At 33.0% G+C, this 12,187-nt stretch overlaps 1 protein-coding gene across 4 annotated transcripts in view; it reads left to right on the top strand.

Moving 5' to 3' along the window:
• Positions 1-12,187, top strand: part of TNKS (tankyrase) — a 196,608-nt gene that overhangs the window by 96,443 nt on the left and 87,978 nt on the right. For all 4 annotated transcript variants that reach the window (XM_074383914.1, XM_074383913.1, XM_074383912.1 and 1 more), the window contains exons 4-5: positions 1,390-1,426; positions 2,172-2,247. In XM_074383914.1, the coding sequence (XP_074240015.1) occupies positions 1,390-1,426; positions 2,172-2,247 (113 nt within the window). The remainder of the gene's footprint in view (positions 1-1,389; positions 1,427-2,171; positions 2,248-12,187) is intronic.

Below are 12,187 nucleotides of genomic sequence, written 5' to 3'. Positions count from 1 at the left end.
TTGACAACTTTTTACTTTGAAAATACCTGGTTATAGTTTCTAGATTTTAACCTAATCTTAATCAAAGAGGCAAGACAAAGTTAAAGCTAAAGAATATTTGCTAATAATGGGTTATAGCAGTTAAGTATGTGCTTGGTAGCCTTCAGGTGTCTTTGTAATATGTGCATCAATATTCTGCATTCTGTAGCAAAACGAACAAAATGCAAAGTCCATATTTACACATAAGATTTTTAAAAAATTATTTAATCTTATTTCATGAAAGAATGATAACATTTTCATTTAGTCTAATGTTTTACTATGTGCACACTTAATGTTTGCTTTCATATAATTATTTGTTAAGATACTTTGTGTAATTATTTCTTTAGTGATCTAGCAAACTAAATCACTGTATTATAGCTGAATCATAGTCCTGGCTGTTCTTTTTATTTATTGAAGGAACAAACGCTGTCTTATTTAACATCCCTTGTCCTTCAGTTGAGCTTGCAAAAGGAATTTGTTTGTTAGATCTTGAATACTCTAAGAAATTTGTTATGGACGGTTTTTAATTGCATTTCTGTTTTCAGCATTTGATTTATTTTTAAAATTCATTATGACAGAATGAGGAAAAATTAGATAGTAGTTAGATATCTGCTCATTCTCAAAGACCTCAACCTCCTTAAAAAATGTATTTTTAAGATTTATTATGTGTTAAAATTTGGTATCAAATTTATATGAAGTATTAAGATTATGGCATGTTAGAATATTATTGCCATTTAAGAATGTATTCACTGTTTTGGTTTTTGGAGCACTGCCTCCAAGAGGTTCATGGCATTTGGTACATAGTTCACGTATTTCTAGACCTTCCTTATCGAGTCAAAGGCTTCGTGGTTCTGATATTTGCATTTTCTATTGCTGTGAAGCTCAACAGTAGTAATTAATGTTTTTTTTTTAACTTTCCACGCCATTACCAATAAATCTTCAGTTTTTAGAAGCCTAGTAATTTGTACCTTTAAAGAGCCATATTATTTTGCTTTGTCTCAGGATGTATTATGCTTCACAAGTATACTGTGACAGCCTGAATAGAAAAGGGGGAGGGGACATTGTCTTCAGCTGGCATGCTGTTATCAGAGGGAATGTGTTTCTGGACATGAGATTTAGCATTCATTGGTTGTCTGAAGAAAGCTATTTCATCTGAGGATTGGACAAGAAGCTGCGTCAATTTGCTGCCCGTCTCCAAGGCACTGGTGATGCTGCCTTCACAAGCTGGCTAACGTCACGGCTCCATCACCCAGCGGGGTGTGGACTCTCTTTTTCTGTTCTTCTCTATTTAATTCTCTATTTGCTGCCTACTGCATTTCTTAATCTGTCTTCTGCCAAATGCTAACAGCATGATATTTTGCAATCATCTAGGTGAATACAAGAAAGACGAACTCCTAGAAGCTGCTAGGTAAGTGATTCCATTCATTTTAAGTGTGTATAATGCATTAAGCAAGAGAAGGAGGAGAGCAGGTGGAGGAGTATAAAAAATATAACGTTATTGTCTTGCTTGGATTTTATGCAATTACGGAGATACTAAATATATACTTTATTTTACATGATTAGTGTATATAATAAAATCTTTCATATGGTGATGATTATAAGGTTAATTTTATTTGGAACATTTCTTAAGGTACCTGCAAACCCTTGTTTGCCAGCTTTCCCAGTGGTATTACTGGAGTATTTAAATACCTATATCTTCATTTTCTTCTGAAGATTTTTTCTGGCAAAGCTTGAATGAAGAGCAAAAAGTCAATGTTAAAATCCTCATCTATTTTTTGTTGTTGTTGTTGTTCTTGGTAATTCATAATTTAATTAATTAGCTCTTTACAGCATTGTGTATGTCTTTTTTAACTCCAGTGTTTTAGTTCATTTATCAGAATAAAGTTTGTTTGTAATTAGGAAGATGACTTTATGTAGATAAATAAAACAAAAATGTAGAAAGCCACATTATCTAACATATATCACTATACAGTAATGGGAATTAATTAGAAATATATTAATTGAATTGAATATTGCAAAAGAGATTTATTGTGATTCATGTAAAAAAAAATCAAAGCAAACCCATATTTTACTCTTGTGTGAAAAAAATTATTCATAAATATTCATAAGAAGCTTTGTAATTTTATAGGAATTGACTTACTACCTTTTTGTAGGAGTGGTAATGAAGAAAAACTAATGGCTTTACTGACTCCTCTAAATGTGAACTGCCATGCAAGTGATGGGCGGAAGGTGAGTTATTTTACATATAATCCTCTTTAATTGCCTTGCCACAAAATTTTTTGAACGTGGCATATATGTATATATATATGCATATACCTACATGGCTTTATTTTTACTGGCATCTTTTTGCTCTAAATGAAATGCTGCTATATCTGTTATTGGCAGTTGTGACATATTCATAGAACTGGTGAAGCATGGATCTTAAGTTAGGCTTTTCTCTTAAATGTCAGACACTGCAAGTTATTTGTTGCATGGAACTGCAGCTTTTTTTTCCCAGTGATTAAAATTACAACATATGCTATTTTCTGTGTATGATAATGGAAACTAGAAATATGTGTGTCCTAGTTAACCATCTTTGTTAAGACATTTCCGTTTTTGGTTTCTTATTTGGCAGAAGAAGATTTGTTTGCTAGACACCAACACTTTTTCCATTAAAGCTGAGAAAATGCTGTTAATGATGGTTTTACATCTGTGTTAACAGCTCTGCTCTTTTATTATTATTTGTATTGGCTAAGTTTTAATTCTGGAATATTGAAAGAAAATAGATTAAAACAGAGAGGAATATTCTATACAGTTGCCATAAATGTAAGGTAATATATAAAGTATACAGCCGGCAGCTGTATACTTTATATATACATTTATGTAAGGTAATATATAAAGAATGTAAGAACACTTTGTATTCTTGCTGAAGATAGACTCAGATGTAATCCGTTATGACCTTTAGTAATTACAAAGTTTTGCAGTAATTTACCTAATAGACATTGAAAATCAAAGCACTCTATGCTATAAACTTGGTTTTTTTAAATGAGTGTTCATTTTTTAATGTTAGCAGATGGCCTTCATAGTCTAAAAACCTAAAATGTTTTTAAAGGCACATTGCAAATATTGAGTAAAATTGTCTTATGCCTGATATTTAAAGAATGAATTTTTAACATTATTTACAGTGAAAATATTATGGCAAATATCCAGATGAATGGTACCCCTGAGAAACATTAAACTATTTTGCTTTTTAAAAAAATGACTTTTCTGTGAGTGATAATTTTACAGAGCAAATTTTTGCGTGCTTCCCCACTTTTTCTCTATTTTATTTAAATCCAAAAATAATGGCAAGGAATTGAGTCTCTCGGAATATAATTTATGTTAATTTGTTGTTGTAGATAGGTCATATATTGTTATATGGCCCAGTGAGCATTTTGTTTCTCTGGGTAATTTGGGGAGAGACTTCTACTTTCATGGAAGGTTAAATTACATATATCAAGCTATAAACTAGCAAAGATTTACTCAGCACTATTGCTTACTTTTGGGAAGTGTTTTTAAATGATAACTGTTCATTTTTCCTTCAGTTTTGAAGTTGCTCTAGGGAATTTAACACTCTTGTATGCACTTTAAACTCCAGATTTTATTTGTATTCTCCAAGTAGATAAAGTGATTTCTATCACTGTGCAGAAAAGGGCCTTTTTATCTGTGGTTAAATGCAGCTGTTTTTAGACAGAGCTTGTTTCAAGCCCAGCCTATGTCTGTTTTCCATAACCATTTTAATACTACAGAACTTATGTGAAATTACTACAGCAGGAGTCGCTTTCTGACACAGCCTTTTTCTCCTTTCCTTACCCTTCTACTCTGACGGCCACATTCCTAGTGCAGTAAATCATAATAATTAAGGAGCATGATCCCTGATACTTAACAAGTTATCTCTTCTTCCTGCTTTATCTCCTACACAAATGTATAGAACTCATTAATTTTTCCTTTTCCTTAAAGGAGACTATACTTGATTTTAGCTAGAACCAATGTATTTATCATCCAAATTCCTGTGGCTCCTTTTCTATATTACTCCATGCATTTGGAGTTCCTTAAAGTATAGTTCATGAGTGTTATTTTCTTTTACTTCTTTATTAGTGCTCATTTTATTTTGCACAGGACCAAGGCTGGCACTTTGCATATAGCAAAAGCTTTGAGTATGACTCTGTTGTTCCTTGATAAACGTAATTTTATCCTCTCAGTGAGAAAAATATCTACTATATGCCATTTAGAAAATTAATTCAGAAGTATGTGAATGGGAGATTTTATAGTTTTTTGTTATTATTACTAATATTCTATTAATTTATTTTTGGGTACTTATAACACGAGGAAGAACTGTATACTTTATAATGTATAGAGCATTTTTAAGAACACTCTTCAAGTATTATTATTGTACCAAAGGATTCCTAAAATATAAATAATGCAATAACATTCCAAAATGTACTCTTCTACTTTTTTAGATTATCAGGTTTTTGTTTTTGTTTTTTTTAAATTAAATTAGATAGCAAATTAGACTTAAGCTTTTATTAGGTTTTAGTGCTATGCATATAAGAAATCATTAACAGTTGCTCAACTGTATGATTTAAATTGAATAATACCCATATTTAGATATTATTCTCATTTATGGCACAGAGTAATTCTTATTAAATGTACCAGTTGCAATAAAGCCACAAGGTGTGAAATGTTCTGGGTGCTAGTGGAGATTGGGACAAGATCCCTTAATTATGCCAATATCTTTTATTTTCTTCCTGTTGTTATCAAAAAAACAGGTAGACAAATCTAGCTGCTAAAATTACAAGTCTCTTGTCTTAGATATGTCATCCTTTTTTAGAACATTTGCATGTGTTTATTTAGAATTAGAAAGTCAGATTGTGTGTTAATGAGAGGATAAAAGTGCTTTTTCATATATAGTAAGTCAGGCATATAGAGTTTTATTTCCTGAATTTCATTTTAGAATACAGTGCAGAACCAAATCCTTTTTTGGAGATTTCCTAAATTACTGTATTATTGCTTAACTGAGCCCTTTTCTGTCTTAGTTTTTACTACAATTCTTGGTTTGTAAGTTTAAAAAGCCCATGAAAATGGTAATTTTGAAATGTTTTTGGAAAAGAAATGTTCCTTAGACAGTGGTTAGTAGGTGGGGAATTTGCCTAGAGATATGTGGGGGTTTGAGACTTGGGTTTTTTTAATGTAATATGTGGGATTATACAATGAGAGTGTAAATTTTAAGTACTCTCTTAATTCTATACTGTGACTTGATGATTGTCTAATTAGGTAATATGTGAGAAGTTAATATTTTTATTTCCCAAAGCCAATTGTTTTCGTAACCTTTAGAATTCTGAAAATTATAAAATGTCACTAAGGTTTTATACAGTTTGTATTATTAGTATGCTTTTATTTTACACATAAATCAAAAACTGGTTCTTGGCTACACTAGAAATTTTATTGGCTTTTCTTTTCTCCCTAAAAAAAGGCAGAGATTTTCTTTGTTCTAAAATGCCACCTTTATACAATCATATACGTGTTATAATGAAGGCCACTTTTAGAGACATGGGGCAGAGATATTATTTAATCATCTTCTATCTTCTGCCAGTGTGATTAGTCATAACAGTCCACAATTCATTATTGCCATTAAGTGAACTAGAACCTTAAGACAGATTGTTCCCTTTCTAGAATTCTTTATTCCTATATTTTCAAACTTGGATTTCTTGACCTTTAAACTCCCTTTACAGTGTTGTATATCAGTATCAGATGTTCTATTAGCAATTATCCACATGTTCTGACCTTGTCTGATGTCTAAATTTAAGGTGATAATATTCTCTTGTTTTTCAGTGTTAATTTTTATAAATATGCCTTTTATAATAAATGAAAAGAAATATTTGAATACAATTAGTCCAACAGTCAACTCTTTTAAGAGTTCTTTGTGGTTCCTCTCTGTGTTATTCTCCTTTTCTAACTGTCTTTATTCCCTTCTAAAATAAATTGTCCTAAATTTATCCACTCCTCATCTTAACAAGCAATTGGTAGGGGTTAGGGATTATTGCACATAGTCCCAAGTAGAAATAATATGTGTCTTTGAATATATCTACGTGCCTACTATTGCTATGATTGTATGTCACTAAATAATTGAAAGTAACCAATACTTGATAGGTGCTTTTAAAATAGTATTTCCAGTGTAATTTTGAGTATTTCAGATTTCCTTCTGCTCCTTTCATTCATTCATTCCACCAACACTTAATGCCTATCATGTGTAGGTCACTGTGCTTAGTGCTATGGGAGGTAACCATATGGTTGGTGGTACTGGTTCACAAGGATCTCAAAAATTGGTAAAATGATTAAGACATTATGGAGGACATTGAAGCTAATGCACTAAGATGATACAATATTCCTTTTGCTGTGATACAGTTATAAAGTGCTGATTTCCTGGCCCTTTTATTTTTAAGGCTTTAGTATTTAATATACCCTTTTGTAAGAAACCAGAAATTTAGATGAACAGGTAATTAGAAGAACATGATTTTAATTCAGAAAAATTAACTGAAGTATTTCTTTAAATGTCGACTTTCTGTAAATATTTGCTTCCAAATAGTTAATAATGGAGAAGACTGGAAACAGAGAAACGTGAAGTGTTTGAAAATTACTTTCAAAAGAAAATCAATCAGAAATAAAGTAGAATTTAGTGCTGTACCTTGAAGACACCATGGACAAACTGTGATAGGGCAAATAGACTATAAGGTCAGAGGGACTGGGTTCTATTCATAGCTCCTCTGCTTTCCAATTGTGTATCTATGGCTCTCGAGTTTTTAATTTACTCATTCATAAATGGAAATAATCATACCCATTCCACGAGGCATTTAAGAAGATTAAGTGAAATAATATGGTCAGGGTACCTAGCACAGTTTGTAGCACACAGTAACCTTTAGTAAATTAGATCCCTAATCCTTTGATAATTTTTTCTGAAACTTTCAAATGTATCTAGAATGGATACTTACATAATTTTAAGTACTCCAATGTGCCCTTTTTCTCCCCTGAAATGTTCTCATTATCCAAGCTCTGTCCCAGGTGGCTTTGGATAAAATAAGTTATAAATTGCCTGGTTATCTACAAAGCATATGGTTGAATTAATTCAGTTGGAGTTTGGCCTTCCCCTCTTTTACCCTGAGTCACATTTAATAAATGAATTTGTTTAAATTAGCAGCTTATAAACTCAGAAATATATTCTTGAGATATATGCCCATTTGTAAACACATGTTGATTAAAAATTAATATCTGGCTGAAAATAGTGCCATATATGGAATTCCATAAAGCCCATCCAATGAATAACAAGAAAGATGTAGGATTAGTGTAATTCTTTGTATCTACATTTAAGTTTTAGGTTGTAGAGTTTCTCATTATTCTTAATCAGTAGCCTCCTCCCTCAGTATAACTTTTCTCCATACTAAATTTGGCTAGGATTTTAACCATCTTTATGTGGTAGGTTGTTACTTTGGAGATGTCTCAGTAAACCACACCTTTTATTATGCATGCCCTAGTCTAGTTCCCTGCCACATTGACTCTGAACTTAGCCTGGAACTGCTTTGAATAAAATAATGCACAAGTAATACTCTGTCCTTTTTAGGACAAACTCCTGAGTTGGCCTGGCAGCTGTGAGTTTCTTTTTTTTTTTGTAATTATTCTTCTTGGAACCACACTGCCATGACATGAGGCAGCCCAAGCAGCCATGTGATGAGGTCCATATGAAGAACTGAGGCCCCTAGCCAGCAGATCCACTCGAGCTCCCATGAAAGCTTCTTAATGATTCTAATGATCCACACATCCTAGTCAATTTAACCCCATCTGAGTCCCAAATCCATCCCTAGGGTGACATCAGCCATCCTAGCACCATAGCTTATGCCACATAGAGCTGAAGACCTGCCCAGGTAAATCACCACTGTTGGGGTAGTTTGTTATATAGTAATAGATAACTGAAATACTTGACTAAAATAAAATAAAACTCAATGCTTATTATCTATTGGGCAAGAAAGATTGCATCTTTTTTTCAGATAGGTTACTGAAAATGATTCTTTCATAACTATTTGGAAGAGTAAGTGAAGAATTTAAAATATCTTCCCAAATATAATTACGTCTTTAGATATGTTCAGTTCCTTTGAATTTATATCTTACTATTTAAGTATTTTTCTCCCTCGGAATACAAAAACATAATTTTATGTGCATCTTTGGGGTCATGGTATTGTGGGAAAAAGCAGGAACTTGAAGCTAGAAGACCAGATTTCAGGTTTCAACTGTTATTAGCCATGTGTTCAAGGCAAGTTTTATTATATCTTTAAGTTCTCAATTTTTTTAGCCTAAAAAAATGAAAGATTTGGGCCATGTGAGCTCGAACATGCCTTTTGACTCTAACATTTCAATATTATATTTTGTTACTTATTTTTCAGCAGAGTTAGTAGCAATTACCCATGATGCAGAATTAAATTTCATAAAAGACTGTAGCCTCACACTGGAGAGGACACTCATGGTATCTGCAGGAAAGTTTATGTAGAGCCCTCTTTCCTTTTAAGAAAGAAAGTGTTAGCATTACCTGGGGGCACATATCTGGCTCCTCCTGACCTATAGTGACCTTTATCATTCTTCATTCTTGCCAAATCTTGGTAGATAAAAGGTCATACCAGTTTTAAATTTCCAACTTTTATAGATCCTAGTTCAAATGTTACTTGGGATTACAAGAAGGTCAAAATGCAGTAAGTCTGCATTGGGGAACTCTTCAAATACTTTAGTGTTAATTGTATATAATCAAATCACTTCTTTGGGTACATCTTGCTGAGCAATGCATGCCTTACTGTAGTGCCAAAATCCCTTGGAGCAAGTTTTCTTGCCTACTTACATTGGGATATATTGTATAAAAACTTTTTGCTTATGTATATTCATTTTGTACCAATAAGGGTTTGAAAACGTCTTTTTTATTTTTCATTAGGAAATTGCTTCTACTAAAACAATCTCTATTTTGTCAAGCATGACATTTCTACTAGTAAGTGTAATTAGTACCCATGCGAACTGTGCTTGTTTTCTCTGTTGGAGAAATGAATTTGTAGGGGACCGACCACAGTGTTAAAAAGCAGTAAAATGATAAAACTTAGTTGTCCATTTACTTCTCTTTAGCCACCATCGTAGCTTTGGATTGTCCTGCCCTTATATCCAGAAGCACAAATTTCCTGCTGTTTGCCACTTTAGACTCCTCAAGATGCTGGAAGGTAGTTGGTACTAAATCCTTTGGCTATAAGTATGAGTCATTATAAAAATTTTATTTAGAAGCCAAATTACAAGTATGACACTTCAGCATCTGTTTTTAAAATTGTTAGAATTGAAGTTTAAAGTGTTTTTTTCTGCCTGTACAAGTAAACCAAACTTTACATTAATTGAGTGGATTACAACTAGCGCGGTAGCTGGAAAAACATCCATGTCGCAGAGTGGCAAAGGAAAAAGAGCAGGAAGATGCACCCAAGATAGTTTCTGTGGTATTGCCGATGCCCCAGTTCTCCAACTGAATGGGTGCTGGATGGTGTTTGAATATTATGCTTTATAACTTATATGTTTTATGTGTTAAATATTACATAAAGATATTTTAAAATATCTCTGTAATGATTATGATTTCACTACCCTTTGGCTTGAACAGACTCTTCAGTTAATATCATTTGACAGTAGAGTATTCTACAAAAAGCTCTTTTAAGTAAAAGACTATATTGTGTAAAGAAGATTTGCTTAGGTGCAAACAGAAGTCTAATTTCAGGAAGTTCTTCCAGCCTGATGAGAAAGTGGCAAAAAGAAAGTCATGAGTTAATTATGGATTTAAGAATTCTGAAATTATCTCTAACTTTGATTTGGTATTGTTAAAACAGTTGTTTAGCCACAATATAAAACCAATGTAAACTATTTCTTAATTCATCGTATACCATTTCTAATGTCTAAGTCAGCTAGGATTGCCATACCATTGACAGGGTAGCTTAAACAGCAGAAATTTATATCTCACAGTTCTAGAGGCTCTGAAGTCCAAGGTTTAGGTTCCAACATGGTCAGTGTCTGGTGAGCAAGCTTTTTCATGTCTGTACTTAGAAGGGCACTGATCTCATCATGAGGTTCCCACCCTTAGGACCTCATCCAAACCGTAATATCTCACAAAGACCCTATCTCCAAGTGCTATCATATCGAGGGACTTCAACATAAATTTTAGAGAATTACTAAACATTCAAACAATAAACCTGGTTATTTTTTCTTTATCACTGCCTTTTTTTCCCCCTTTTTAAAGAGATTATCACTCAAGCTTGCTTCTCTGTGTGTGTCTCTCACATGCATGCATATTAATACATTCACTCATCTCATTCAGTTAAATTAGGATTATATTATGAAAACAATTGTAGAAGTATCAAAGATCTTCATATTATTCTGCCTTTTTAAACAATGTTTTCAATGACTAGTTTAAAGCAACATTTTTCTCTACCAAGAATGGCATCAATAGTAAAGCTTTAAAAAGGACTAGAAATACCATGCATAATCACTTGAAATGCATATTTGGATAACTAAACTAGTAAATTTGGAAATAGACCAATTCTAAATGTAACTTTTTAATAAAAATGCTTTAATTGGTTAATAGAAACATGATAATACCCTATTCTTGAATATTATAAAAATGCCCCACAAAATAATCTTCTACTTTCAAAGAGCGTTCATTACCCATTAGAATTGGGAGAGAAGGCTATGGGCAGGGAACAGAACTAGAGGTCTCTGCTCCTGGCTATTTTTGGCTCCCCCATTCATTATACAAATGCTGAAATAACAAGGACTTTATCACTTAAGGACCTCTGAGGTGACAGCTAATCTTCAGAATCCTAGAGCACTTAACCAGATTAAAATCGGCTGAAGGAATTTGTCACTTTCCCAGTTAAATTGTGGTTAAAATGACTATCTAATGATCTAAGGTGGACTGATTCCCTCCTGTGTAATCATTAAATGCTGATCAGTGCAACTGGTTTCTTCTTTTAAGAAGTTGTCTGTTGACTATTACTTAGAATCTTTGATGCTTGGATATGAAAACCTAATATTGCAAATATTGGCTACAAAAAGGAATTTATGTGTAGTTTGGGTAGTGTGAAAATTTTTCTCCTTTTATGAAGTATAAAACATCAAGTTATTATCAGACCAAGAAACCTTGGATTTTTTTTAATAAAATCTACCAGCTGTTTCCCATTAGGTGATGAAAACCTAATGTTGCACCTTGAGAGTACTAAGCATTTTTGTTCACACAAACCACGTGAGAGAATGCTAGAAACTCATTTTCACCACATGTTTTAATTCTTCTGCTGATTCCGGGGCTGGAAAAGAGAAACACAAATTGTTGGCCACTGAAGAATCCCCTTGAAGATTCCACAATGATAATGTTAAGTTAAAATTGAATTAAGTTGGCATTCACAGTTTTATTCTCACAAAGATTATCCTATGGATTTTCCATTCAATCTTAACTGTTCTCCCTTCCCTTCTCTTTCTCTTCCTAATACAGACACTTAAAATAAAGGTAGTCCTTTCTATTCTCACTTTAAAAATAAATTTTGGCTGGGCATAGTGGCTCACACCTGTAATCCCAGCACTTTGGGAGGCTGTAGTGGGTGGGTCATTTAAGGTCAGGAGTTCAAGACCAGCCTGGCCAACATGGAAACCCTGTCTCTACTAAAAATACAAAAATTAACTGGGTGTGGTGGTAGGTGCCTGTAATCCCAACTACTCAGAGGCTGAAGCAGGAGAATTGTTTGAACCTGGGAATAAATAAGTAAGTAAGTAAATAAATAAATAAATTTTTACTATTTATGGCTCTTGAATTACAGAAACCTTGTTTTATATTTCATAAATTCTGTAGCTTTTAAAATGGCTTCTTAAGGATGAGTGCATCTGTTGTTTTGGAAGAACATCTTTTTTGAGGCCATAAAGTATAAATTGTTATTTTATCTCTGTTCATGTAATGTATCTAGGAATCACAGAACCTTATTTAGGATGAGGACTTAGTTCAACCTCCCAATGTAGTGTTAGAACCTTCACTAGGATAGCTCTGACAAGTTCTGCTGAAGAGAGAGAGATAGCTCGCTGGTTTAGATCAGACCATATTTGGATT

The sequence above is a fragment of the Saimiri boliviensis genome, chromosome 13 (assembly GCF_048565385.1).
Source record: "Saimiri boliviensis isolate mSaiBol1 chromosome 13, mSaiBol1.pri, whole genome shotgun sequence".
Classification (NCBI taxonomy): Eukaryota; Metazoa; Chordata; class Mammalia; order Primates; family Cebidae; genus Saimiri; species Saimiri boliviensis.
This window is presented reverse-complemented; position numbering and strand designations above follow the sequence as displayed.